We start from the raw sequence: 27,899 nt of genomic DNA, 5'->3' as shown, positions 1-27,899 counted from the left end.
CTGTAGCTCAGGCTTTGACAGCCTATCACTTGGGCACACATGTAGTTTTAATTAAAACCAGTTTTAACTAAAAGTCATTTGTTGAGACAGAACAGAAAGTCCTCGCACTTTCAGTCCACAGAACTATGCAGCACAGACATCACCCACAGGCATTGGGTGTAAGCTGAAATTATCACACACAGATTAAACATTTACCCCAGTGTATCTCAAGGGGAGGAGCCCGGGAGGAGTCTCTCCGTGGAATCAAAATAAATATTTGGACAGACAGTGCTCCCACTGTGGCCAAACTGTGGCACATGATGGGAAAGAAACACACCATGAAATCAAGCAGAGGTAAAACATTCAAACTTCGAGCGTTGTCTTTGTTTTTTATTCAGTCGAATATATGTTGTGCTTTTGTTCTGTATGTTTTAACCTTATGTGCGCTTTATTTTTCTGTTTCCTTATATCAATACATGTGTATCACATTTCCTAGTATTCTACTGTAAAGCATTTGGGATTTATTTTAACAGAAAGTTGCAGTTAAACAGTGTTGACATGATTAAATAGTTAAAGTTAATGAATTATAGATTTAAAATGTTTCAAAACTGGATACTTCCAGGAAAAAAGTAGAAAAGATTAATCACAGTTTATTATTCATACTTCGAACAGCTCGTTCTAGTTTTCCCCAGACCGAGCTGAGCTCCAGGAGTTTGTCTTTGAGTGTCTGCAGGATCACCGTGTCCTAGATCATTAAAAAAAAAGGTTTATCGGGGAGGGTAAGCAAACAGTGACCCATTAGCTGCACTCAAGTACCTGCAGTATACGCTGTTCTGCCCATATGTTCATGAGAGCTGCGTAGATTTGCTCTGAAATCTGGATTTCTCTGGGAGTAAATGGTTTAAGCATGCCATTTCTTTTTCATGTTTGTATTCATTTTACACTGTGACAGAGAAACAAGGACTCCATGTAGCTGGCATATTTGACCACAGATAAGGAGTGTTGTAGATTAGAGGAGGGTGACACTTTAGTGTCAGCTTTACACTTTGCAAACAAGTCTCTGACTTTTTTTTTAAGTCAAAGATTTTCTTTTTTTGGAGACGTTAGTCGAGTCTATTCTTGCTCCTTAACAACAGCAAAGTCATACTCTTAAAAATAAAACGTTCTTTCCTGTCAGTTTTCTGTCAGGGCTATTGTAATATGAAAAAAGTCAGATAATTATAGAACATTAATAACTATGTCTCGGGCCTTAAGGCTATACATGCATTATATAAAAAAGGGTATTTTCCCACACCTCTTCAGTCCCAATGCCACAGGTGTGTAAAATCAAGCATCTAAGCTCTTTACAAACACTGGTGGGTCATTTTAGAGAGTTCACTGGGGTCGCTCATAAAATCCATAAAAGTCTCCACCGCTCAGCTGGCTCGATACAGCGGAGCTCCAACATCAGCACAAACACTGAGCTCTTCTTTAGTCCACAGAGTGTATGTTCTTATGTAGGAAAGGCACTGCTAAAGTTTACACTGTTTCTTTTAAAATTGAAAGTGGTTGAAACCAAAATGAATTTAGATAAAATAGCCACTTTTTTAATTTATTCATTTATTGTTCAGTTAAATAAATTTAGCCCTGGAACAGACTGGCAAACCTGTTGACAGCGAAGCCTGTCTCTTGCCCAACATCAGCTGGGCCGTGCTCCTGACAGTCTAAACTGGATAAGAGAAAATGAATGGAAAAGTATTTAACACATTCATTTGTTTCATTCTATATCGGTCTTGTATTTCAGTGGCAAGGTGGCACACAGTGGTCTCTTCTTCCTGTGCGTGGTGAGGTGCAGAGATAAAGCTGTGACTGTGTTTGAATGCCAGATAAATCCAGTTTTTCTGGTAAATTGCAGTAAAAAATTGTTACAAGTTTAGTAATGTGGAGTTCACAAGAATGCTGTCCGAGGGGGTGGTACCTTAGTGGGTACTGCTGTACAAGTTGATTCTGTTCATCTGGACGTAGCGTTTTGTGGGAGAAACGTTTCATCATCATCCAGGTGACTCCTTCAGTCTCAGCTGACTGCAGGTTTCCAATCTTATCAACAGTACATTTGCATAATGACTGAAACCAGCTCAGTGAAGGAACAATGGGCTGTGAGGTCAGTTCCTTAATCATAATTGTGCAAATTCTCCTGACCACTGATCAACAACCACTGACCAAAACCCACTGATCAGTGGCCATGAGTCCCATTCACAGAGAGTTGGGGAATGGCTGCAATCACAGCATTGTAAGATGGTGACAGATGGACCCTTAGGCCCCCTCCTCCATTCAGAGATGGTCTTTCCCTTTTCACGTAAATGGCCTCCTTGACTCGGCGCTCAAACCAGCGTTCCTCCCTGTCCAGGATGTGTACATCCTCATCGTTGAACGAGTGTCCACTGGCCTGCAGGTGTAAATAGACTGCAGAGTCCTGGCCTGATGAGGTTGCTCTTCTGTGTTGGTCCATCCGCATTCCTCCACCACACTGTTGATAAGGAGTAAGCAGAAGAAGAAAGAGCGAAAACAAATTAGTCTCTTATAAAATCTTACTGAATGTCAGTTTAGCCTTCAGATTACATCTATAAAACAACACTCATTCATACAGCGTGATGTCACGCACTTTTTGGACGTTTTCAGCTTTCAGGTTTTTGAATTCCTTCGGCTTTTAGAGAGGACAAAGACTAAAGATAATCAAACAAAGTCAGTCCCTGTTTTATGAACCCTCTACTGATAGTCACCAGTCACATCCAGCTCTGATTGCGTAGCTGATGCCTCACCGTCTGGCAGACAGACCATCGCAGACTTTCACAGAGCTGCATGTTCAAATTATGTTTTTAATATTAGTAAGCTTTAATGTGCCAACAGCAACTGATAAAGAATAAGTTCAATAAAAATTGAAAAATGGATAATCTTACATATTGTGTGTGATATATATATGGAAATATTATTATAGAGTTTATTATTATATATTAATATTAGATTATTATAAATGTACTATTTAAACGTCATACATACAGTTTCTTTGATGTTCACTGCAATTTCTCTTTCAAAAGGTTTGGTGGCTGACGGTGGTTTGAGAGAGTAAGTCTGCATTTCATTTCATTTCTTGCATTAATGCGTTTGACTTATTTCAGTGGTCATCAAGTTGGAGAATCAAGTTATAATTCTGCACCTTTAAAAAAACTAAGCTGAAGTTATAATGGCAACATAGTTTTGTATTTTCTAATTATTATTTTATTTTTTAATTCATTTTGAACTTTACTTAGTGTCCAGAATGGATTTTCTTCTTTCAGATTAGTTTTTAAAGTCTTTGAAAACGTTTAGTTTTAGTTTAGTTTTCATTCGTTTCAGTGTTTATTATTCTAATGAGGACATGTGTCATCAGCGCAGGTATTACAGTAAAAACTAACTAAAGCAAAGTTTACTTTATTTTTTTAAATTATTATTATTTTATTCTATTTTCCAAGTTCCAAGTTTAGTTTTAGGTAAATATAAAACAAACAGATGCAAACTCAATCTGAACAAACCAACAATGACCAAAATTGACCCGACAGCCTCGAGACACACAAGGGGAAACATAAAACAACAAATGATCTAATAGCAAAAAAAAACATAAGCAACTGTTTAATTGCTTCTTGAACTCAGTAAAAAAATACAAAATAACAAAGTATATAACTCAAGAATCAAAATTTTATTTTTGACTAGTCATTTAGCAAAATGTGGCATGCACCAATCAGCACTTCCTGTAATATTCTAGGGCCCATCCCAGGCTCACTTGATGCCAGCAGACATACAGACCGCCCAGCACCAGTAAAAGAGGGAAAATAAAACACAAGATAAATTTAACAGTTCAGTATGAGGAATAAAAGTGAACTAAATGTGAACACTGCAAGAAGATTATGGTTCAACATTTTGGTTTTCTTTATGTTCATGTATGTCGTGATGTGCAATGTGTATCAAAACTAACACACCAGTGTGTTACGTGACCTCTAGATGCACGGGGTTACCAACTTTATAGATGTATAACTGTCAGTGAATCTACCAGCGTTTGAATGGCTTAGCATGCTGACTTTTGGAACCGTGTAATCTTTAAAACTCTCGATACAAGATAAGACCAATTATGAAATATGCAAAGTGCAATTAAAGTGCACTTTGCATAAACTTTACTGCATTAAATGTAGAAAGACACAAAACTAGGAGCAGCACCATGATTACAGCGCACTCCGTGCTGTACATGCTGTATTGCACACAGAGTGAGAATTACTTTAATAATTTATATTAGAACTTACTATGAAGTTGTAATTAAAGTACGTGTCTCTCTTTTAAGGAGATTTACATTTAATCCTAAAGAGGGAATAGACAACCCAGTGATGGTCATCACAGATGATGCAGGTACCCCGCTTGCCTGTGTAGTAGCCATTGGGGAAAGCCTGCTTGCTTTATGACGGTGCTCTTGTGTATCTCCTGGTTCAGACTCTGTGTGGACGCCAATCCCACGCTCGTGTATCCTTAAACGTGAGGATGGCGAGTTCTACGGCTTCCATCTGCGTGTGGAGAGGGGCCGTCAGGGACACATAATTAGAAATGTGGTGTCGGGTGGGGTCGCAGAGCGTAGCGGCCTTCGAGATGGAGACAGACTGCTAGAAGTTAACAACTGCTATATTGATGATGTTCCTCACCCTGAGGTAAGACAAGCTCCCTTCATAGTTAAACAGAAACCACAGAAGCAACACTAAAGCTGTCTGACTGGATCTGTTTCCAAATGTATGAATCAGGTGGCTAGGAAGATAAAGATAAGCAGACACCAGTTGTGTTTATTAGTGCTGGATGGAGAGGATTATGAACGGGCTGTGTCCCGAGGTCAGGACCTGAAGCGTCTGGCCCACATGGATGAGAGCTGCAAACCACCCAGGCTTTGTCACATCACCAGGGATCCTGTTTCAGGTCTGGGCATCACCGTTACTCCTTTGGAAGGTAAAACGTCTCCCCGTAATTGCAAGAAGCCTAAGATTTGAGATCGAAGTGTGTGCAGTGTTATTCAGATGCTGCTCCTGTTTCGGCTCCGTAGGAGAGAAAGGACGCTTTGTAGTGAACCCAGTGGCAGGAGGTGCAGCTGAAAAGGCAGCGGTGTGCAAGGGAGATCGCCTGGTGTGGATAAATGGAGCGATGGTGTCCGATCTCACACACTTTGCGCTCAGCAAAATGGTTTGTGGACTTTTTGTAACTGTTTTCATAGATTTTGGCCTCAGAGTGATGCAACAGATAACGCATGTACAAAGAAAAAAACACCTTTGGTCTAACAATAATATATTTATATTTTATTGTAGATGAAGAAATGTGGTGATCACATCACCATCTTAGTGATCGACAGTGAGACTGAAAAGAAGTACACGCAAAGGAGGCTCCCCATCCTGCCCACCATGGCTACCCCTCATCAGCTACCTTATAGAGCCCGAACACTCCACCTGATCTCTGTGTCTGAGAGCTTTGGTTTTCTTCTACGGCTGGAGAAAGCGCCATCAGGACGCACATGTGAGATGATGAAAAATTGCAGAAAACTGAATCATTTTCACTGTTTTGCTGTCAAATAAACTGGGTACATATTAACCAACAGATCACATTCTGCGTGAAATGACCAGAGGCAGTCCTGCAGAGAGGGCGGGTGTGAGGGATGGAGAGCTGCTGCTGGAGGTCAACGGCGAGTCAGTGGAGTCACTGAAGCATGAGGAGGTTGTGGACAGAGTGAAGCTGAGCGGACGAGAGGTCTATCTCACCACCATCACTCCCAAGGGGCTAGAGTTTTATACACAGGTGGCCATCACTTACCACATACATGCACTGCTTTTCCAGATGTTTCAAGTGTACATCGAGGGTTGTGCACCCATTTGGAGGCCACACCTGATACTGTGATATTGTTACGTCTTTCCTTTGTTTTCTCTCCTGCAGCTGGGTCTGTCTCCGCTTCTTTTCTGTGAGGATGATGCAGCTGATGAAGGAAAGGAGAGCAGTGTGCCGACTTCTGCAGAGGAGAATTCACCACCAAAGGAAATGGATGTCTCAAGTAATCTTAGACTCTGCTCTCTCCAGAAAGGCCCTTTGGGATTTGGTTTTAAATTAGGCTGCGACCCACAGAGTCCTGGGACTTTCATCAGTCAGGTTTTAGTGTTTTTTGCATAAACACACACACAGAAAAGTCATAAGCTTCAGTTTTGTGTCAAATCTTGTAAACTTTCATTTTACTCGTAGGTTGCTTCTGGGGGTCCTGGGCAGAGTGCTGGACTGCTTGTGGGTGACATAGTGGAGGAAGTCAATGGACAAAGTGTGGAAGAAAAACCTCTGGAAGATGTGACTATGCTTGTGGAAGAAGGAGGGCATATTCTTTCATTGCTAGTCACACATAAGACATGCTACAACAAGATGGAAAAGACTGAAACACCCAGCAAAGATGTCACTCGCGCAGAGGTGACAAAACGACTAAACAAATAGGAAAAAATGTATTTCTGAATTCATCAGCAAGCATAGTTTTTAACTTTGTGTTTATATTTGTATCTCAGCAGGAGGAAGAAGATTACGAGATATCAGCTTTGTGAGAGGAACAGATATAAATCTCGGAAGACATTTCCCAGCACGATGCTCCCACTCAAGAATTCCAGGATTTTAATCCTTGCCAACATTTCAAAACACAACTTCACTTAAGATAGGATGCAATCAAACTACTTTAATGCTACTTTGTTAAACAACATGTGACTGATCAAATTCTCCCATCACAGGCAAGATTTTTAAAAGCCTGAAAACAGACCAGATGCAAGTCCTAGAACTCTCTCAGATGACATAACCCTTTAAAGACATTTGTATCATATTTGATACATTTAATAGTTTTTGTGACTTCTACATGATCGGTGTGATCTTTTCCCCCTGAAAAAGCAAAATGAATTACGCAAAACATTCTTGAGCAATAATTAAAAAACCAAAAAGGTGTAGCAAATATTATGCAATTAAATCAATTTCATCAACACTCCAATAAAAAAAACAATGATGTTCAGGCTTTATTAATAACGCTATGAGGAAAAAAAATCACACTTTTGTTGTGTGGCTTACCTTTTCATAACAGCTGAATTCTCCAGAACAGTCCCACATATACAAAATGCATAAAAGTAGAAACACAAGTCAAACTACAGTAATATGCACATTTTATTGTATTTTTTCTAAAACAACGTTTATCTGAAAATGTAATTTACATCAGTGACAACACACTTGGAGTGCAGAGGATGCTTTTTTAGTGCCTATGTAATAAATTGCACAGACAAAAACATAAAACACAGAAAATGAAAATAATAATGAAGTTTCCAGTGATTGTCTCCTTTGAGACTATAATTCCCAACTTTGTACATCTACAAAAATTCTTTAGTCTAAATTTTCAGCTTTCCTCCTTCCAGCTCACTCATCTTCATAATGTTTGACGATGTAGTCGTTAGTTTGTTACAAAGCTGCTACTTTTTTTTTTTTTTAAAGAAAATAAAATCCTGGAGACTTTGTTTTGCAGTAAAACACAACAGTAATCATTCTTTAACAAAATATGAACATTTTATTGGCAAAATGAGCTATAAGGTGAAAAAGATCCAAATGGAATGTGTCCACATCAGGAGGCTAGTATGACTAATGCAGTTATTCATATATATAAGTAACGACTCTTTTAAAATGTCATCTAGAAACAAATATCTGCATATGCATATGTATGAAGCTGCAGGCAATCGACACATTTCTGTCACTGGAAGTTTTGCAATCAGAGCCAAACTCTTGGTTACACAGCTCATGCCTAAGTACACATGAAGTTTGTCCTCGCTGCTCAAGACGCTTCCGGTTTATGAGGGGCCTTGCGAGAGCTGCGGTGTGAGGAGAGGATGCCAGAGCTCGGCTCTGGATCGGCAGCCTCAATCCCAGAGTCCGGCGGCGAGGCTGGGCTCTGTGCTGTCACATGTCAACAATCACCAAGCAATATTTTTACCTTCACATGGTGTGAGTTCAATAAACTTTATTTGAGATGATCAATGATGCTGTAAATCTGTGCTAAGAGATGAAGTTAGTGTGGTTGTCGTGTTCATCCTGTGGTCTGGTTCCATATTGTGTTTAACTCCTGGCTTTGCCACTGCATCCACACTATAATAAAATAAGCTCCATAGCTACAAACAGCTGTAGTTTATGGCAGCAATAAGACATCCAGCCACAAGTTTGTGATGTGCAATGGAATCCATTAGAAACGATTGTTTCCATAATGTGTCAAAAATCATGTATCACCCCATGTGTTTGCCTGTGTTCTTTGATCGCTACATGGCCAACTTGATTTTAACTGGCGTCCGGGGTTGCGTGACGTCAAATTGTCCACAAAGACCTTCAGGTCAGAGATGGCGAGTGGTGCGTCCTGTAGGTCAGGTCTGGGTGAACAGGCTGCCATAAAATCATGTGGTTAACCATCTGCTGCTGTGGGTTTAACACAGTCTACACAGAGTCTACTAAAACTTTCAACCTGTTGTCCTAATGTGGCAGGTCTATGTTAGCAGTGGATGAACTCAGCTTTTGGTTGCAAGTGTTTCTGTAAAGTTTCTCATTTTTATGATGAGCGATATGGCCATGTTTATGAGTGTTAGCTGCTCTCATTGCATGTGTGTGTGTTAGTAGGTGGGTTAATGCATTCTCTGTCTGAGTGCGTGTCTTTATTTTCATCTTTTAGCTTTTTGTTGCAATGCTGAAGACCCTTTTCTTTCTCAGCCTCAACCTCCACCCTGAGTCCATCAGCCTGCTTTTCAGGACAATCCTTAACCTCCACCCTGAGTCCTTAGTGTCCCCACACTAAAAACAGCCTTCATTGTTCTCTCCATGTTGTCTTCTCCCTCCTCCTCTCTGCTGCTCTCTGCCTCTCTCACATCCTGCAGCAGTTCATGGTTGTGAGATGTACATTGTCAGCAGCAGGCCTACTCAGTACTTTGTATGGCCCCACCTGTTTGGCCCCACCTGTTTGTATGCATGGCTGACAATGCTGGGACTCCTAAAAAGATGATGGTTGGATGTCCTGGAGGATCTCCTCGCAGAGCTGGACCAGGGCATGCAACACTCCGTGCCAGCTGGTGGCTGTAATGCAACATTTCATTATTTGCCAACCCCGAATAAAAACTGACAAGAAGAAGGAAGACAGTAGCCAGTCATATATTAATCAGTATTACAGTTATGTCAAAATCTACACAGATGCATCAAAGAATACAGCCAACCAAAGCGGGACAGCATTTACTGTTCCTGAATTTAATATCAAAGTAAGAAAAAGGATCAGTGATGGTTTATCAGTATACATACGAGAAATTGTTTTAATACTGTTGGCTGTCCAGTGGATTGAAGTTGCGACACCACTAGGATCTGTGATATGTTCAGGCTCGAGTTCATCATTGGCTAGTTTGCAAGACAGTCACTCAGACTGCAGACCTGACATTCTGATAGAGATCCAGCAGATATTATACAGCATTACTATGATGGGCTTATGGTCACATTCTTATGGGTACCAGTGCATCATGGAGTTAGGGGAATGAAATGGCAGACAGAATGGCAAAGGAAGCTACAAGGAGACTGTTGGTGGATATGGATACCAGTGTTAGTAGGAAAGAGATTAAGAGTAGAATATGGCACAAAATGAAAGAAAGGTGTCCAAAGTAATAAGAGGAAGAGAGGAAAGGGTGATGGTTTTACAAAATCCAAAGGAAAACAGGAGAAATGAGAAGCACAGGAAGGAACAGGAGATAGGAGACGGTTATATCTCAACTTAGATTTGGACACACTGGTTTGAATAACACGTTCCTTTTAATAGGGAAACACCGTACAGGGGAGTGTGACTGCAGTAGAGAACAGGAAACAATAGAACATGTTTTAATGTATTGCCAGAAATATGATGCTGAAAGAAGACAACTGATCAAAAAGCTTGGCGATATAACAGTCAAACTGGACTTGGTTGATTTATTTCGTAAGAACTCGAGAAGGTAAAGTCATCAGGCCATATTTGGGTTTTTAGGGCAGACTCATTTGTTTGGGAGGATTTGAATGTTTTTTTTTTTTTTATTCCAGTTCACACTCCACACCAGTTGGTGGCGGTAATGCACCATTTTGCTGTTTGCCAACCGCCATCAAACAATATAAAGAAGAAGAAGCCCGTAGCCTCCCGGTTTCTCTTCAGGCAGTTGTGTGGTCAGCTGCAGTCGAGGGTCCTTCTATTGGAGGTGACATTCAGTCGGCTAGCAGAGACGGGGAATAGTTAACATCACAAACGCCTCAAAATGGCACAGGCAGTGCAGAAGTTGGTTGCTAAAGTACCCACCCTGGTTAACGGTGAGCTAGTCTGTTATTTGGACGGGTCGATTAGTGGAGGCTGAGGTAGGCAGTTTTCTCCTCGGTGAGAAGACTTCAATAGGCCGACGCTGTCAGCTACACTGTGACCCGGTGTCCGGGCGTCAGTTGAATGAAGCAGGTGTAACGTTAACTGACGCTTTCAGACGTAGAAGGCCTTTGATGTTGATATGCTGTATTTTTGTTGTTTTGACATGTGTTGCGGCTAAGCAGGTACTCCGGTTTATTTGGTTTGCACTCGTCAAACACAATCCGCGTAGCTGATGGCTAATGCTATCAGCTAAGCTTCTCAGAAGCTCTGCAGCTAGGATGGCGAATCGATAGCAGCATTTAATTTTCTGTCTTTCTTTCAGCCGCTGTCACCTACTCCAAACCTCGCCTGGCAAACTTTTGGTACTATGCGCGTGTTGAACTTGTCCCACCTGCCCCTGCTGAGATCCCTAAAGCTATCGAGGGGGCCACAAACATCATCAAGGGGTTCCAGACGGGACGTCTCGGTCAAACCACAGTGAAGGTACGCGTATTAACCTAAGACACAGGTCATTGTTGTTTATGTAAAAACAAACAAACAAAAACACGTCCACTTGGCCGTGCTCGTGTATGTTAAGCACAGGCAGATGTCACATGAATAAGTCCAACCAAAGCATCTTATGCTGACTTTAAATCGTCTCAGGTCTGTCATCTCCTTAGGACATAAAATAAAGACAAATTGCGAGCTTCTGATAGTAAAGAAAACGCCTTTGAGACTGTGTGGGCAAATTGTTGTTGTCTTAAGAAAAATATTTCTCAGTGTGAACAGTCAGGATTATTATAAAAGCTGTGGTTGTCCACACAGTGATGCACTGAATTTAGTGTGTGTGTGTGTGTACGTGGATGAGGACAAACTTGAAAGTTTTTAACAGCCTCCAGTTGTTTGTTGTGTTGTATCTCTCACACGTCTCCTGAGCAAATCCAGCCAATTCTTCTCTGGCAAATCTCTCAAGCTTCTCCAGATTTAATGGATTTCAGTTCACCCCCACAGATTTTCAGTAGCATTCACGTTAGGCCAGTCAGTAATATTTACTTTGGTCTTCAGGAGAAAATTCTTCACCAGGAGCGACGTGTGTTTTGGGTCGTTGTCCTGTTGGAAGAAGAAGCAACAGTGACTTAAACCCAGTTTTGCTGCTGACTACTTTTCTTTCAAAATCTTCACATATCCGTCTTTCTTCATGATTCCCTCTACAATGATGCGATTTCCATCTCCACAGCATAATACTCCCACCAACATGCTTCACTGTGGGGATGGTGTTCTTGGGTTGTACACCTCTGCTGTCTTTCTCCAAACATCAGCAGCTTGTCTGTAACCGTAGTATCGTCTCATCTGACCAAAAGACATGCTACAGTATGCATAATTTTCTCCAGGTTGTCTTTAGTATTCTTCAGTCTGGCTTGAAGTGTCTCGTCTGCAGCCTCAGGATTTTAGTGATTGGACTACAATTCCAGACTTGGCTACATCATTAACTTATGTCCTGGCAGTTGTTCTGTGGTCTTGGGACTCTTCTTACTAATTTTCCTTCCAGAGTCCTGGAAATCCTTTGCTTCCTACCTGTGACAGGCTTTTGAACTTGTTGATAATACCCCTCAGTTGCTCTGTAATGCTGTGAGAACTTGGTATATGTTGATTTTAAAGCTGAGCGTTACAGAGTTCATTCATTGCACAGCAGTAGTTTGTGCTATGGCTAAATGAAGAGTTGACTTTTTCAGGGGGATGGCAATAAGTCTGCTATTGTGTGCAAATAGTAATAATTAATGTTTTCTAAAGAAAAGTGGTATGTTTAGAAATGCCTTAATCTGTTTTTAAAATAATAAGAAAAAGCACCTGGGATGTGATGCTATATTATTGATCACTGTGTGTCGTACAGGAAATGTTAATTCAGTATTTCATTAGCGAGTTCCTTTGTCATATTAGTAATTACTGACAGAAATGGATCAAATTATGAATTAATCTGTGAAATACACCTTAAACCTGTAATTATCCAGAGCAGCAAATATAATGTTTTTGAGTGTTAACTCTAATTCTGTGCTTTTGATGTTTCTTTAAATGCAAATCCAACCGGTGTCCTTGCTTCCCCACAGGATGCTTTAAGGAACGGGCTGGTGGCCACTGAGGTGCTGATGTGGTTCTACATTGGAGAGTGCATTGGCAAAGGAGGCATCGTGGGCTACAATGTCTAAATTTTGGACTTTAAAGCATTTTTTCTTCTTTTGAGCATTGTATGCTCAACCTACTCTAAGAAATATGGGAACCAGTAAAGCTGTTTGTTGTGTTAAAAAAAATCTGTTTTTGACTCATTAATTTAACCTCAATATTTAATTAATCTGCAGGTTTACTACAAAATGTTATTCCTCTGCTCAAAGCTGAGTTGAACGTGTGTAATCATCGTTACTGTTGCTGTCAGTACGATAGTGCAAAACCTACCAACATGAAATCATGTGTTGTACTATTACTAATTGCAAAATTAAAGACTGGTCTTTCAAGTACTTATCTGCTAAATGTGAACAATTGATGCCCTTTCCACTGCCAATCACATGTTCATACAGCACATTTAACATTCATGCAGACACTCGCTCTGATGGATGCATCAGGGGCAGCTCACGGTTCGGTATCCTTCTCAAGTGGACTGGATGATGTTCCAAATGGGAGACGAGCTGTGCTGCTGCCGCACTTTAAAGGACTGCGTTTAAATTGGGCTGTATTGTATTTTCTGATTATATGGTGGATTTTTAACATCAAGTCTGAGCAGAATCGTGTCTCTGATAGGCCGAGTCCTTCAAACTGAAACTTTTTTTTTTGTCTTACGGTTTAGTTCTTACATTCAACCAGCAGAGGGAGCTGTGTCAATACCGCACAGCTCCCTCTGTGTGGTTTGTGTTTTCAAAGGATGATGTGGAACATACTGCAAGTATTCCACATAAGACACACGCACCATTTCTAACCCAGTAAAGCATTTACATTTGGTGATCCCGTCTCATTTGGTCCAGTTCTGCACACGGCTCACAGTACCAAGACAAGCTCTGTTCATTTATCAGTTCTTTATTTAAATGCATCAATGTTGTTACAAAACAATTATCTCTTTGATAGCAATTATACTCTGGCTGTCCATTATCTAAGTAAACATACACAAAATTAAATAAGGGTTAGTTCAAGTGAAAAAACTCATGTGACGACCTTTAGATAATATCACAACACGACCAAATGAAATGACAACATTCTTGGAATAGTAGTGAAATTATAACAATGCGCCTTCATAGTAGTCATACCTGCCGTAGGAGTGCAATTTTAAAAATAATTATTCAATAACAATAGTGAAAAACGTAATGACATCAAAAACTGACGTTGTTGACTTTGGATAAATCTATAGACGCAAATTATCAGCTAAAATGTTTAAACACTTCAGTATGTTATAATATTATCCAGCAGATATCATCAGATGCCAAATAGCATAACACTTCTCTTTTTCTTGTGTGACTATGTAGGAATTGTGTACTTCAATAATATATATATTTGTTAAACTGCCATGAGAATATGATTTGACAGCCACATTCAAAGCTTAATACATGTTGTGATGTGTGGCGTTCAAAAAAGTGTATACACATTTGGAAGAAGCATCATAAACCTTAAAAAAAATAAGCTGTGAGACAGTTTTACAATGGTTGCAAAAATAGATATTCCAAAAGCACTGGTGAGTATTCGCAGAAATCTTTTTAAAACAGAGCTCAAATGTCAGCGTTCACTTGACGTTGCAGATCCTGACTGACGTTCCGACTCCAAAGCCCGGATAGAGGGGCTCGACAAATTTGGTCTCAAACCTGTGCAGGAGGGTCATGGTGTTGCCTATGCTGTAAAATGCCAACACCCCTGCAGTGTGATCCAGGTACACGCCTATCCGCGGGGAGTGAGGACCATTGGCAGGCTTGTCCACGCGGTTGTGCCACGCTGAGTAACCGGAGTCAGAACAAAGCAGACTCCAGGATTTGTCGTTATAGCCCAGCAGACAGAGCGAACCTTTGCCCTTTCGACTGATGCTCTTATAGGCCACTCCGATGGAGAACTCCCCGTTCCACTCAATCTCCCAGTAGAAGCGGCCTCCAGATAGAGCTTCTCGGCACAGCACCTGGGCAAAGCTATCAAACCTCTCTGAGTTGTCCCCATAGGGCTGCAGCTCCCTGGTGCGGATAACTTTCCTGCTGTTCTCAGAGATGTACAGCTCCTTGTAGGCCGTGTTATGATCTAATTTCAGTTGGCAGAAGTCTGAAGAAGGAAAGACAACATTGTTTACACGGTTTTGAATTGGATTCAATGTAGAGTTTTTAAAAGTTGAGCTTAATGTAGCTGTTTTACTGCAGAACAGAGCAGCGATCCTCAAATGTAGGTGTGGTGCACCTCTGAAATATCCACGCTAAACATGAATTAAAAAAATACCAGTCATATAATTCCTAAAACAGCTACACAGACTTAAATCCAGTAAAAATGTAGGTTTTTACAAAGTGTTTGTCAGTTACAGATTTATTGTTTAATAACCTGCACGTTGATAGCGCAGCGCTGTACTGCTGCATTTTACCTTTTCATATAAGTCAAATGTTCTTTGCTGCTTTGAGGCTATTTAGCTCAGGACATATTTCAAAAGTGCTGCCTTATCCTATAACTAATACGAGAGAAATGATTAAGGATATTAACCTGCAGCAAGAGATTTCTGTGCCATAAAAAGTCAATGAGTAAAACCTATTTTCCTGAGATGTCATGGAGTACAAGTAAAGTAGCACACTGCAGTAAAATACAAACTGTCAGACTAAAAAAAGTTGAAAAAATGAATACTTGAATACAAGTTATGTTCCAGAACAACTTACATTTCACAAAATCAGCTCTGGTCTTTGGCTCTGGAGGAGTGTTGTCCACTGTCATTTCTTTGCCTGCACATGAAATATCTCTTTGTTAGGTCAAGGTGAACTTCGTACGCCCACACAAATGCCTGTAATTCTTTCGCTGGTGTGGTTTTGGAGTGGTTTTTAACTCGGGAACATATTCTGCGACTGCCTTTTTTTTCCCTCAACCACATCGATAATAATTAACCTCTTGAGGTTATAAATTGCTATAGGAGGCTCACCTCTGCTCCTTCTGTCCAACGTTCGACTCTCTGTAGTGTAAACTGGGACCTCATTCACTGTAAAGTAGAACATATACACGGTTAGAAACCTGGAAGTTTTACTCTTTGTGTTCAACATTACGTTTGTGCTGCTCACACCTGACTTGGAAATCCTGAGCAGTTCCTCTCTGCCAAACTCCTCGAGGCGCTCCTTAATCTCAGCCACAGCTTTCCTGACAGCCGCGAAGGAGAAGTCGGGGTTCACGGTCACTCTGGGTATGAAGCCGTCGTCAGTGGGGGTGCAGAGGTAGTTGAAGTTCTAGTGGAAACATGAGAGCCAATGAGAAATTTGAGGTAGGGTCACATGGACGGTGACACGTGGGTGCCTGGGTTCTCAATACTGTGAGTGTCATATTATGGAAATGTATTGATCCACCCAGTTTTTAAAAAACGGGCTCAATATTTCTTTTACGGCGTCATCGTTAATCAGTTATTAATAAAAATCTTATTAGCCTGATATGACAGGTAACCTTAATGTCAACTCTTGACACAGTTTCTTTATGGCTGCGTGTTACCTGCAGGAAGTGGATGTGGTCCTCAGTGCTGTACAGCTGCTTGAGGCCAGACTCCTTTTTCTTCAGCTCATCAATCTCTTGTTCCAGACGCTCGATCAAAGCCTCGGACTGGCTGAAAGCAGCCTTCTCATTGATTCCAATCAGCTTGCTCACCTCTGACCTCATCCTCTCAATGGAGCGTATCATATCCTCAAACATCTTCTGGCTCTCCACCATGGCTCTGTGGGCTGAGTTCTGAGCAAAGCAAGCAGGATGTCATTGCTTTACAGCCTGATCTTCATCAGCCTGAACTAAACAATCTTGGGAGACTGATCTTGTTTTGTGTAGAAACTGATCTGGTTGTTTGAGGCCTTACCTTGAGGGAATCCACTGCAGTCTTGAGCTCCTCCAGCTCCTTCACCCTCTCCTGGCATTTTTGTTTAATCTCAGCTTGGGAGACTCCCAACAGTTTCTGCAGAATAAAGGAGTATTACAGAGACATCCGTTTCAATAATTTCCCAACCATTTGTGCTCATGCTGGTAGCTAAACTGGCTTTAAGATTACTATCATGTAAAATGCAGCTGAATGTTGTGTGTGTGTGTTTTTAAAAAAAAGTTATACCAAATGTAAAGCCTGCAAACATTCTTCCTCATCTCGGAGTATCTGGTGTGGCCCTGTGGCGTACTTAATAAGCCCCTCTCAAAGATCTTCTTAATACATCCCGCTTTTATCTCAGAGGGAGAGGGGGGAAAATCTTTGGAGGAATTCTGGCCATGTCAGGAATGTGAATCTACCAGCGTATGACTTTTAAAGAGATGTTTCAAGGTGCACGCAGCGCTGACATGCAGAATAGAAGGCTTCTAATTCAGCTTTTACTCGAGCCCACCAACCCATTCTTCAAGATAAGCTTGAGGAATGTGGGGAATCTAGGGAGGGGGAAATCAACACGAGAGGGGGAGGGGAGACAGAGCGGGAGATGGAGTGAGATGTGTTAGACTCAGGTTGTAAATCTTTAGATGAGAGAAACCAGACTCCCCGCATTGTAAAGCCAACAGTGGGATAAAATATGCGTTCATGGTGGCACATTAACTCCTTTAGCCTGCATTCATGTCAGCTGTAAAAACACTCCCTGATTACTCATACGACCGCAGCTGCTACGTTACAGTATCTACTGACATTCATGTCTATCCCACATTGTGTTACAGGCAAAGTGAGTCATTTGAATGCACATTGCTCACAGAGATTGAATGTAGGTGTAGAGTGCCTGCACTCCCCGACATTCCTGCACCGCTGCACACTCACTCCCACAGGTGGGAACCAGCGCAGCAGAAAGAAGGCTGCAGTTTCTGTGTATTTATCCCACAGCTGGATCACCGCATTTTCTGGAAAGCCGCTTTCACCGGTAACGCCTGTAAGACACGCCTCCGGCCTGTGTCCAGCTAATCACAGGGCTGGATTTGTTTTGGCGGCTGTGAACGCTTGCCAGGGTTGCTGATAGCCTTGGTGAAATGGGTCAAAGTACAATCACCAGTCGCAGTTCAGGGGAAGGAATTGAGAAAAACAGCCTGTTTGCTTTAGCTCGAGTTATTCCAGAGAGGATGTGTTCCTAACCTATCAAAGAAAACATTCAGCTTGCGGTCTCTCTCAGGCGACAGCTCGCTTGGTCTTTGTCTGTTAAAAGGAGGCATCACTGAAAGTTATTCTTACCTGCTTCTCGCCCCTCTCTGCCTCAGCAGACACGATGTCATGGCCCCTGTGCTCGCTGACTGTGCAGATGGCACAGATACACATTTGATCTGTGCGACAGAAGAGCTCCAGGGACTTCTGGTGCTGTGGGCAGATCTTCCTGTCCAAGTTCCCTAACTCATCCACAAGCTTGTGCCTCTTGAACGTGGTTGATTCATAGTGTGGCTTCAAGTGCTTTTCGCAGTAGGATGCCAGGCAGTTAAGGCAGGACTTGACAGCCTTTAATTTCTTCCCGATGCAGAAGTCACAGGGCACGTCGTTTGATCCGGCAAAGACGCTCCCCTGGGACGTGCTGAGGTTGAGGTTCAGACCGCTCTTCTTGATCTTCTCAGCCACCATGCTCAGAGTGGCGTTGGGCCTCAGTACAGGCCTCTGGGTGAATGTGATCTTACACTGGGGACAAATGTAAATCCCTGTGTAGTCAGCTTCATTCCAGTAGCCACTGATGCAGTCCATACAGAAGCTGTGGCCGCAGGGGATAGCCACAGGGTCCCTCAGTAGGTTCTGACACAGAGAGCAGCTGAAGTAGTCTGGAGAGGTGTGATCAGCCATTGTGGTGGACTCCAAACAGTCAGCCCTGGAGAAACAGTCAGGGAGAATGCCAAAAGGAGATAGGGATTTCGTCGAGTGTGCCTGTAAGCCCGCCCTCAAGAGTGTGGTACAGCCTGCCAGAGACAGGACCTACTTGTATTTCTAAATTCCAAAAGGTTATTGATTGAAAGCAGGCAAGGCCCTCCCCCCTGTCCTGTGAGTACATCGGGCCCTGCCCAGTTCAGATAAGCAGGTTGAACAAGCAGCGAGAGGAAAAAAGAGCAAAGGAGAGAAGGCGGGCAGACAGGAGTGGAGAGAGAGAGCAGAGTGAAGTAAAGAGAGAATGAATGAAATGTAAAACACCAAAGTCGTGACAATAAATGTGCAAGAAAATGTTTCCATTTCCCTGCAGCTTCCTCTTCTTTCACTCGGATTTCTCATGTGGCTCATCTGCGGGTGAGCTGCGCACACACTTCTTGGCAGCTGCATTTCCACCTATTGTTGTCCCACAGAATCGCCATTGTCTTAAACCGGTTATAGTCCGACAAACATACATGCAGCCTAAGGTACTGAAGGAATTTCAGGGACCACCCAATAAACAAACACGCACACACGCTGTTTGAGAATGACCTCAAACGTCTCTGCTTACATCTTTCGTCAGAGAAACACTCATTTAAAAGTTGTAATATTTGCTCTGTAACTGGCCCGACTAGTCTGTTCACGCTTACGTGGCCGCTTGTATCTGCAGATATGCGGCTGGTTTCTGTTTTTCAGTGGTAAGAAAACATTCATGTGTCAAACGGTGAAGGGAAACATAAATGCATGGTGCAAATACTCAAACAGGCACATTCCTGTCGTGCCCAGGTGTTGTTGCGGTAGATGTCTCGCATAGTTGTGCACATATTTCACTCGAGTTACGTGGCAGTGCAAAATGTCCCCCTCATAATTCCTGCATGTATTAGTGTTTAGAACAAAGCAGGGGAAGAACTCCTGAGGTGACCCTGACTCTCTCCACAGCGTGAAGTGTCTGCTGACGTCACCGGCCTCTCATTAGCATTTCAATTAGGCCTAATCTGCTACCTTCTACTCACTGTCTTTGGGTGGCTGTGGCTCAGGTGGTAGAGCAGATCAGCTACTGATCAGAAGGTCGGTGGTTCGATCCTTGGGTTCCCCAGTCTGCATGCCAAGTATCCTCGGGCAAGATACTAACCCCAAATTGCCCTCCGATGCGTTCATCGGAGTATGAACGTAGTTTACGTTGCACTTGAGTTTAAGAATGGGTGAATGAGGCTTTGTATAGAGCGCTTTGAGTACTCCAGGAGAGTAGAAAAGCGCTATATAAGAATCAGACCATTTACTAATGTCCAATTCACAGGCATGATTTTCAGTTTCCTGCTTGAAATTACATTGAAAGTACAGATTGTTAAAAAAAGAAATACAAACACTGTTTGAAATTAGCTTCAAATAAAATTGTGCAATGTATGTTTGCCTGATCTGCAATCACATGGCAAAGTAATCTTCAGCTTGTAAAAGGTACATTTGCTCCACCTTCAATTCATATCTTGCATTACTTCATGCACTAGGTAGTTTCACCTCTCCGTATTTGGTCAGGTTTCTGATAAGCCAGTTTTCCTTCCTTCCTCCAGAGTAAAGGGAGCATTGTGCTTACAGATTAACCACCTGTTTTTGGAGAGCACGACTGCCAAAGGGAAAAAATCTTTGAATCAAAGTTTTAAATGAGAGTGCTGGCTAGAAGAGTGAAAGCTTAACAGCACAAGTTTGGTCAAATGTATCCTGCTCTGAGGAAGCCAGTCTGAAGCAGAACAGTGTTTGCAGTCAGTTTTATTAAGATTTGAGCAGACGCCCACTTTAAAGAGTGGCAGGCTTGTTATCAGGCTGTTTTCTTCAACAAAGCAGACCGAAACTCCACAGTCATCCACAGTCATATATAGTCCAAGTTCAAGGGGAAAGGTCACCCTTTATTAAAGTGCAGTGAGCATGGTTTCTTCAAGGTGAGCACAGGAGAGAGCAAGTGGCTGTTTGATCGAAGGAAACCAGTGAAATGAGCGCTTAAAAAGGAAGAAAGATTTAAAGAAAAGTGAAAATGCAGGAATCGGTCATCAGTGCATACACAAGGTTTCAGTGTGGAGAAAAAGACTGTTGCAAGATTCAGAAGAAATGTTGCTTGACAGGAAGCATAACTCAGATAGAGGATGATCCAAAACATATAACAGCGTTCAAAAAGCCTAACAGTTCGTTCTGGGGCTCAGAACTGCATTCCCGTGTTTTTTCATTTGTTGTGGTAAAGATAAGGATGTAGAGTTTAAAAAAAAGACAATGTGCACATCCTTTGTTATTGTTATGATATAAATATTTGGTTTGCCTGAAAGTGAGTCCTGAAAAAATGAAGGGAACGGTATCAAATCCTTACACATGCACACTAACGATCATTATTAAGCACTATTTTAGGTCGTGATGCAGCTGAACTGTTTATAAGGTCGGGGAAACCTGCAGCCAGCAGCGAGCCACGACAAGAACATCAGCAGAACGTAACACTGGAGTCGGGGGAAATACGGAGAGAGCGATGGTCTGTGGCCACCACCAGCAAAGCCTCGTTGTTGTCTTGTTGTTGCCTCTTCAGTGAACCTGCCAAAGGAGGTGCAACGGATTCACAATGGTTTATGCTTCCTAAGCGGGCACACTGACATCCTCAGAGATGAACTTTGTGTTATCATGCTTGAGAGTCCTCTTAATGTTTTTGAGCAACACGGAAAAAAACTGAATCACAAAGTCAGAGAACTTCAAAAGAAGTTAAGATCTGAGCACTCTCTGTTTCTCGAACACACCCCTGTAAGGAGAGGTCGAGTCACATGGAAGGAATAAACTCTGACAGATGCTTGTTTGACCTTTTTGCTCCTATCATTGTGTTTGCTGGAACTGGATAACGGGCGTATGAAAAAACAAAACTATGCGCAGATGACAAAGTGAAATATTGTTCGTCTCGTAGCTCCAGACAGTTTTTCTCCTCCAAAAAATAAAAAGATTAATTTTTTTGTTTTATGGAAACGAAAACAGAAAATCTGAGTGAAAATCTGCCATCAGGACAGTCCTGACATGCTTTTTGTTGCATCACTAACAGTTCTATTGTCAGTTTAAAAGGGTGTGTTGCATGTCACTGGTATGTAATCAGATTACAAACAGATGAGCAGTGTTACAGAACACAAGTTACAGACTGTCCTAAAATGATTCAGCATAAAATAAGAAATGAAACTTAAAGAAATCGTATGAAAAGTATCTAAATGAACTTTACCCTAAACTAACGCTGACTTTAAATAAGTTACGTTAATTGCAGAGAACAGTGATGGAAATCCTTTCAATGTCAGTGAAATTGAAATAAAATAAGTAACTTTTACAAACCAGAGATTACATAAAGATTCTGATATTCGTGATGTTTTATTCCAATATCAATTCACAAAGTCCCAGTGAATCACTTCCAGTGAGGAGTGCAACCACAGCCAGTGCAGTTTTGGGTTAAATGCTACGTTTGGTCATACATGTCAGCTGCAGTTACTGTTGTTCACACACAGCAGACCCTGTAATGCCCGGCACTCTGTTTAGACCCTGCTAGCTCTCACACAATGGAATCTTTTAAGCAGGCTTTCTTGGCCCTTCTGCTATCTCGGCTATCAAGTGTAGTTGCATTCCTATCTGACACTGAAACTCCATCTTGGCCGGGAGGCGTGTTCGCCATAAAGTAAAATATACAGAGGAAAGGATTTTGTGTGTGTGCAGAAGATGATACATTATTAAATACTTTAGCTTCTTATTGGTAGAAACTTTTACAGTTGAGTTCATGTGTATAACAGAGGCTCAGCTCATGAGAACTGTGGCATCCTGTCAGAGGAAATCAGTGGCAATGCAAAGTAAACACGGTTAATAATTAACTGGTCACAGGTGAAGTCAACATTGCAGCACTTTAGGAAATCCAACAGATTGAATCTGACCAGAGCTCGCAGAACGGTTCATTTGGGAAGGTTTCACTCACTCATTTACAATTTATGCCATTTTATTTATTTTATTATTACTCAAAATATAGAAAAAAAAGTCAGTTTATCCTGTGAATTTAGTGGGACTCACTGCATGCCCAGGGAGAAGAGCCTGTCTCCAAGAAATCTTTGACACGCAGTGACACACCTGCTTTATATTTTTTCTTTCACTTCTGTTGAAAAACAAAGAATGCTTCGTTCCTATAAATATTACTGGGTATCCTTTGATTACACATCATTCCTGCTCAAAATTTTCTATCTTAGTTTGGACCTTTTGTTTTTTTTACATTGTCAAATTGTAATAAATGGAAACAACAACTCTTTGGCTCAAAACTCGTATCTTCAGATCGCACATATCATTCATTCTCTTAGCATTCTGTAACACATGGACCTACTCATTGTGTCCTTTTCTTTCTCCGCCCTTGTTTTACTGGTTTCGGCTTAACCTGTTTATCCTCCCTCTCTGTTTACTCTATATAGGTTGCACCCGTACTACCTGTGCAGTCACTTTGCCACTGTGCTGACACAAGTGAGGCTGACTTCACGTCATCTTCTCGGCGTTAGAGGGAAAAGAAGCAAACTGTCTCCATGTCTTTTGACCAAGACACCTGCTACCTTTGTAAGGAATATCTCAGGGACCCTGTGTCCATCCCATGTGGCCACGTATTCTGCTCCATCTGCCTGAAGACATATTGGGATCATGCTGAACACACCGGATCGTTCAACTGCCCGGAGTGCAGGGTGTCCTACAGCAAGAGGCCAACTCCGAGGCGCATTGGAGGCTCAAGGCACTCCACGCTCCAACGCAACACTGAGTCCTTTCCACCTCCACCTCCATCCCCCGACTACAACGTCGCTGGACCCCAGGATGTAGGTTGTGACATCTGCGTTGGCAAGAAGCAGAAAGCCGTCAAGTCCTGCCTGATGTGTCTGGCGCACTACTGCGAGAAGCACCTGAAGCCCCACTATGAGTCAGCCACCTTCAAGAGGCACAAGCTGGTGGATGAAATCGGCCACCTGGACAGGCAGATCTGCCCGCAGCATCAGAAGGGTCTGGAGCTGTTCTGTCGCACCGACCAGATGTGTATCTGTGTGCTGTGCACGGTGAAAGAGCACAAAGGCCACGACATGGTGTCAGCTGAGCAGGAGAGATCTGAGGAACAGGTAGGCAACGCACGCTCGTACCTGTCCTCCTTTGGTTCAATAATAATGCTAAAACATGTGACAAATAAGGGTAAAATATTCCGTGTTCTGATTTATGATTGAAAGCTGTAACACGGTGCACTACAACAGTTAAAGGGTGGGGAGCAAAGAATGAAAGAGCAGCGAACAATAGACGCCCATTCATGCAAACAAAGAGAAAGGTGTTGGCGTCCAGTGAAGCTGGACTCCTGAACTTAGAAGCCAAACATTTAAGTTAAAAGTTTTTTAGATGATTTAATATATTTGAGTTACTCTTACTATAAAACTCTTGTCATAATAATCATCAACGTTGTCAACTGTCTCATAGCAACGGCTGGGCGCCACCCAGGCTGAGATCCAGGAGAGGATTCACGATCGCCTGAAGCAGATGGAGGAACTAAAGCATGCGGTGGACTCTCTCAAGGTTTGTGCCCAATCACCGTCATTATCATCCATCAGACCGATATGAGCACTCTGACCACTACAGGCTGAACGGAAACTCACAGCAGCTAACAGCACTGACAGCATTCCTTCTTCTAAGTGTGTCATCGTAAAAACCAGTGTGACACCAATTCACCTTATGACACACTCCAATGTCTCCTGTGCAGAGCTCAGCCCAGAGGGCGCTTCAGGATTGCGAGAAGATGTTTGGCGACATGATGCGCTCCATTGAGAGGATGCAGCAAGAGATGGCAAAGCTGATATCCTCCAACAAGCGGGCAGCACTCAACAATGCAGAGAGCCATCTGGAGCGTCTGACTCATGAGATCGCCGACCTGAAGGCGAGAGACAACGAGATCACCCAGCTGTCTCGCACCGAGGACCACATCCACTTCATCCAGGTAACTGGCAGCCGCCACACCGGCTCAGGAAGGCATGCTCATAAAGATAAAAATATAATCTGATATAACATAATCAGTGTTATTTTACTTTTATTTTGTTATTAGAGTTACCACATGCTGATTGCACAAACAGAGGCCGAGGAGCTGCCGTCGGTGAGCGTCAACCCGTACTTCTCCTTCGGCCCGGTGACTAAAGCAGTCTCTGAGCTGAAACAGCAGCTGAATGATTCCAGCAATGACGAACTGGTTAAGGTAGCCAAGACAGGTGAGCGTGAAGACAGCACTGACGTCTCGATGTCCACAGAACAGATGCAGGAGGAAATCTGACTACTGCAGTCTGATGTTGCTTTAATTTCACTGTTATTTCAAACATATGAAGAAAGCACGATGACTTAAATGAACTTCTTTTTCTGTATTTGCAGTTAACAAAATGACCTTCTGTGAACTGGAGGATTCCAAAAAGAAACAATATCAATCAATAAAAAGTGAGTCAGTCTTTCAAGAACATCATTTCACAACTTGCTCATACACACAGCAATAAATGAGGGCGGGAACAACATTAGCACAGAGTCAGACTTAGTCAGTCCCTAAAGCCAGAAGATGTGGTACTGAGAAATGATGTTGAGTCATAATGCTCAGGTTTTTCATCATCTGGCCCCGTTTCCTCATTTCTTTCCATTCTCCTGTTAGATTGCCCCTGAGCTCACTCGCTGCCTCACGCTGAAATGTTTACCTTGATCACAAATGTCAACCTAACAGGTTACACTCACCTCTAAAACAGAAGTGTTTGCCTGATCACTGATAGTGTGAACAGGAACATTACCTCCTGCACACATATTAGCTGTTCAGCTGCAGCACATTAAAAAACTGCTGACACACAGCTCTGTCTGATTTTCTGTGTGTTTCCTCTCACAGGTGACGAAGCTCCCATGTACAAGTCTATGCCAGTCAAGGAGCCTCAGTACAGGGAGGACTTCCTGAGATGTGAGTCTCCTCTGATCCACACAGTTCACTGTTCTCGCTGCTCAGTTCACTGCATGACGCAAATTAGATGGGTTCTCTGTCAGACCCTGTGGCTGACCACTAAATCTGCTCTTAGAAGCTGCTGTTTGTCCTACAGTGTTGACAGAGGTTGGGACTGATTCACTGCAAATATTGCACAGCTATGTCATTTTTACTTAAGCTGCATTTTAACCTCCTGCAACCCGAGCTCTCGTTTGGGATGCATTTTTAATTTCTCCAAATTTTCTTGAAGCTGATTAGTTTAAAAAAAAGAAGCATCGCTTTTGAATAGAAAGGGTTTTTTTTAATATATAAATATATTAAAAAGTATGTCCTCAATAGAGAGACAGTGGGTTTGTTTTCCAGCATAACACAATATAGTTTTATGGTCATTATTAACAGAGTATTAAACATTTATTGAGTAAGATGAAGTGTAAGTCTAAATGTAATGTCCCCATATGAGGACACAGAGTCTCAGGAGGTTAATCCAGCTTTCAACAGAAATCGTTGGGGGCTCAAAATCTCAGCAGGGGAAAAACTGCACAGTCACTGACTCGCCTCACAGCTAAAAAAGGTCTTTGCTAGCTGGAATTCTGTTTGTGGTCAAACTCACAAACAGTGTTTGATACCTCTGGCATTCCAGATCATAGGCCGGGCAGATCTAGCCGAGGGCATCGGGTGTCTCACCAACTGTGACCTGCAGAGGTGGAGATACACAGCAGTCAGGTGACTATTCTGATTTCTGTGTCCAGCCAGAGGGTCTCTTGCTTTTTCTTCAAAGCGTGTTTTGCAGAAGCTAATTAAACTTCTACCGCAGTGAGTAGAAGTTTAACTGAGATGTTGATGACGTTCTGCTGCTGCATTGGAGTGGGGTGCTTCAGCTGCTGTAGGACAGATGCTTTGGCTTTCTTTGCTTTCCTCTTTTACATTTATCCCAGAGTGATTTAAGTTAAGCACTTCCTCTTGTTGAGTAAATAATGAACTTATCTTCCACCCATCTTTAGATGCTTGCCAGCTCACCCTTGACCAAAACACAGCCTACAGACAGCTTTACTTGTCACGAGGGAACAGAAAAGCTGCCCTCAAGAGAGACCCCCAGTCCTACCCTGACAGCCCTGCCAGGTTCGACTCCCTGCCCCAGGTCTTGTGTAAGGAGCCCCTCTCTGGAGGCACCTACTACTGGGAGGTAGACTGGAGTGGGGAGGGGGCTTCCATCGGCATCGCCTACAAAGGCATCAAGAGAACGGGCTACGGTGACAGCTGCCGCATCGGCTACAACCGCAAGTCATGGAGCCTTTTCTGCTCTGATTCCAGTTACTCAGCCCGCCACAACAAGGACCAGCAAGAGGTCAACGCGCCCTACTCCTCCCGCATCGGCGTTTTCCTGGATCACGCCGGGGGTACTCTCTCATTCTACACTGTTGGGGAAACCATGTCTCTAATCCACCGCTTTAAGGCCTCCTTTAGTGAACCTGTCTATCCAGGCTTCTGGGTTTGGTATGAGTCAGCCATTACCATTATCCAGCTGTGATTAAGTAACACATATCCAAAGATCAGTGGGTGTGGATGACGAGTACTGTTGTGAGAAAATATGCTTTTGTTCCCCCCCCCCTTTTTTTTCTAATATTAGATCGTTGTTTTGTTTGCTATCCAATATGTGCTGATGGGGGAAACGATGCTTGATGAGCAAATATTCAGCAAATCAACATGTGTTCAGTGTAAAATTAGTTGTAGAAAGTCAATGAGCATTTACTAATTCAGAAATAATATAGTATATGCATATTTACACTATAATTCAAAATAATGAACCTTGTACAATGTGATGACCATTTGTGATATTATGCTTTTTTTTATCAAATAAACTTTTGGTAACAAGCATGAGCTGTGATGTGGATTTTTTTTCTCTCATTTCTTCTATGATGACGAGCTTCCTAACTCACTCTTCAAGCTAATCAGCTCTAAGCCAGATCTGTAAGATCTTTAAAAGTCAGACATTTCCTGCCATTAGCAACATCACTCAGAGTGCAATTATTTCATAAGCAAATGTAAAATAGACCCAGCTTTGCGTGTGGACTAGTAGGAGATGGTGTGTTTGTGTGTGCTTAAAGCACAGTGTTTTGGAAAGCAGCTGAGAGGTCAGCAGGGAACTCTACAGGAACAGGCGAGGTGTAACTGAGAGGTTTCTGTGACGCTTAAGGCTCGTTATGCTGAATGGAAGTATGACTGAGTCCTAATGTATCGTCAAGTTCTTCATTAAAAAGTTCTGAGTTAGTGTAGCGACTCAGGAGCTGCAAAATTTACTACTTGAGTTCTACTTGATCAGCGTAGATGATAAAACTGCATCCAATCCGAGGTTTGCCCTTTTACCATGCAGCAGTCGCTCTGCTGTGATGTTTAAATAAAGCGACTTCAGTTTGTGGAATCTTAAGCCTGGGCCTTGAGGTGAAGCTTGAGCGGTCTAGTGGAGAGGATATGAAAACCCCTCCAGA

At 42.3% G+C, this 27,899-nt stretch overlaps 4 protein-coding genes across 7 annotated transcripts; 3 read left to right on the top strand and 1 right to left on the bottom strand.

Annotated features, from left to right (window-relative positions):
* The first annotated feature begins 38 nt into the window (after positions 1 to 38).
* nherf4b (NHERF family PDZ scaffold protein 4b) lies at positions 39 to 7,553 on the top strand. Of its 2 annotated transcripts, none has more exons than XM_005463004.3 (11): positions 39 to 333; positions 3,054 to 3,081; positions 4,328 to 4,392; positions 4,474 to 4,685; positions 4,776 to 4,974; positions 5,069 to 5,205; positions 5,328 to 5,532; positions 5,615 to 5,811; positions 5,947 to 6,156; positions 6,247 to 6,462; positions 6,558 to 7,553. In XM_005463004.3, exons 1-11 carry the CDS (start codon positions 297 to 299, stop codon positions 6,588 to 6,590), a joined length of 1,539 nt encoding a protein of 512 aa, XP_005463061.1. In that variant the 5' UTR covers positions 39 to 296; the 3' UTR covers positions 6,591 to 7,553. The 2 variants fall into 2 exon arrangements, with proteins under 2 accessions (XP_005463061.1, XP_005463060.1); XM_005463003.3 differs by having other exon boundaries at positions 41 to 333; positions 6,555 to 7,521.
* A 2,645-nt stretch (positions 7,554 to 10,198) lies between these two features.
* atp5l (ATP synthase, H+ transporting, mitochondrial F0 complex, subunit g) lies at positions 10,199 to 12,903 on the top strand. Its single transcript, XM_003458034.4, has 3 exons — positions 10,199 to 10,365; positions 10,737 to 10,897; positions 12,499 to 12,903. The coding sequence occupies exons 1-3, from the start codon at positions 10,314 to 10,316 to the stop codon at positions 12,595 to 12,597; spliced, it is 312 nt and encodes a 103-aa protein (XP_003458082.1). The 5' UTR covers positions 10,199 to 10,313; the 3' UTR covers positions 12,598 to 12,903.
* A 537-nt stretch (positions 12,904 to 13,440) lies between these two features.
* On the bottom strand, positions 13,441 to 18,592 carry ftr82 (finTRIM family, member 82). Its single transcript, XM_003458033.5, has 7 exons — positions 17,769 to 18,592; positions 16,437 to 16,532; positions 16,082 to 16,315; positions 15,666 to 15,825; positions 15,528 to 15,584; positions 15,271 to 15,333; positions 13,441 to 14,674 (listed from the first exon to the last, which is right to left on the bottom strand). The coding sequence occupies exons 1-7, from the start codon at positions 18,357 to 18,359 to the stop codon at positions 14,154 to 14,156; spliced, it is 1,722 nt and encodes a 573-aa protein (XP_003458081.1). The 5' UTR covers positions 18,360 to 18,592; the 3' UTR covers positions 13,441 to 14,153.
* A 4,285-nt stretch (positions 18,593 to 22,877) lies between these two features.
* On the top strand, positions 22,878 to 27,286 carry ftr83 (finTRIM family, member 83). Of its 3 annotated transcripts, none has more exons than XM_019363940.2 (8): positions 22,878 to 23,548; positions 23,895 to 23,990; positions 24,175 to 24,408; positions 24,514 to 24,673; positions 24,831 to 24,893; positions 25,324 to 25,392; positions 26,415 to 26,986; positions 27,020 to 27,286. In XM_019363940.2, the coding sequence occupies exons 1-7, from the start codon at positions 22,973 to 22,975 to the stop codon at positions 26,939 to 26,941; spliced, it is 1,725 nt and encodes a 574-aa protein (XP_019219485.1). In that variant the 5' UTR covers positions 22,878 to 22,972; the 3' UTR covers positions 26,942 to 26,986; positions 27,020 to 27,286. The 3 variants fall into 3 exon arrangements, with proteins under 3 accessions (XP_019219485.1, XP_019219486.1, XP_003458080.1); XM_019363941.2 differs by lacking the exon at positions 27,020 to 27,286 and adding an exon at positions 26,054 to 26,136 and having other exon boundaries at positions 26,415 to 26,498; XM_003458032.5 differs by having other exon boundaries at positions 26,415 to 27,286.
* The last annotated feature ends 613 nt before the right edge of the window (positions 27,287 to 27,899 follow it).

Source organism: Oreochromis niloticus, linkage group LG10 (genome assembly GCF_001858045.2).
Source record: "Oreochromis niloticus isolate F11D_XX linkage group LG10, O_niloticus_UMD_NMBU, whole genome shotgun sequence".
Classification (NCBI taxonomy): Eukaryota; Metazoa; Chordata; class Actinopteri; order Cichliformes; family Cichlidae; genus Oreochromis; species Oreochromis niloticus.
The sequence above is the reverse complement of the archived record's forward strand: the minus strand, read 5'-3'. Positions and strand labels throughout refer to the sequence as shown.

What these genes read in the sequence shown, in the direction of transcription:
- nherf4b (XM_005463003.3), top strand. Translation starts at nt 297, where the DNA reads ATGATGGGAAAGAAACACACCATGAAATCAAGCAGAG. An exon ending in GGTCATCACAGATGATGCAG is followed by an intron (nt 4,393 to 4,473) that starts GTACCCCGCTTG and finishes CTCCTGGTTCAG; the next exon opens with ACTCTGTGTGGACGCCAATC. An exon ending in GGCTAGAGTTTTATACACAG is followed by an intron (nt 5,812 to 5,946) that starts GTGGCCATCACT and finishes TCTCTCCTGCAG; the next exon opens with CTGGGTCTGTCTCCGCTTCT.
- atp5l (XM_003458034.4), top strand. Translation starts at nt 10,314, where the DNA reads ATGGCACAGGCAGTGCAGAAGTTGGTTGCTAAAGTACCCACCCTGGTT. An exon ending in AGTACCCACCCTGGTTAACG is followed by an intron (nt 10,366 to 10,736) that starts GTGAGCTAGTCT and finishes TCTTTCTTTCAG; the next exon opens with CCGCTGTCACCTACTCCAAA. An exon ending in TCGGTCAAACCACAGTGAAG is followed by an intron (nt 10,898 to 12,498) that starts GTACGCGTATTA and finishes GCTTCCCCACAG; the next exon opens with GATGCTTTAAGGAACGGGCT.
- ftr82 (XM_003458033.5), bottom strand. Translation starts at nt 18,359, where the DNA reads ATGGCTGATCACACCTCTCCAGACTACTTCAGCTGCTCTCTGTGTCAG. An exon ending in CAGAGAGGGGCGAGAAGCAG is followed by an intron (nt 16,533 to 17,768) that starts GTAAGAATAACT and finishes TTTATTCTGCAG; the next exon opens with AAACTGTTGGGAGTCTCCCA. An exon ending in GTTGGACAGAAGGAGCAGAG is followed by an intron (nt 15,334 to 15,527) that starts GTGAGCCTCCTA and finishes TTTCATGTGCAG; the next exon opens with GCAAAGAAATGACAGTGGAC.
- ftr83 (XM_019363940.2), top strand. Translation starts at nt 22,973, where the DNA reads ATGTCTTTTGACCAAGACACCTGCTACCTTTGTAAGGAATATCTCAGG. An exon ending in ACAATATCAATCAATAAAAA is followed by an intron (nt 24,894 to 25,323) that starts GTGAGTCAGTCT and finishes TTCCTCTCACAG; the next exon opens with GTGACGAAGCTCCCATGTAC. An exon ending in CAGGGAGGACTTCCTGAGAT is followed by an intron (nt 25,393 to 26,414) that starts GTGAGTCTCCTC and finishes ACCCATCTTTAG; the next exon opens with ATGCTTGCCAGCTCACCCTT.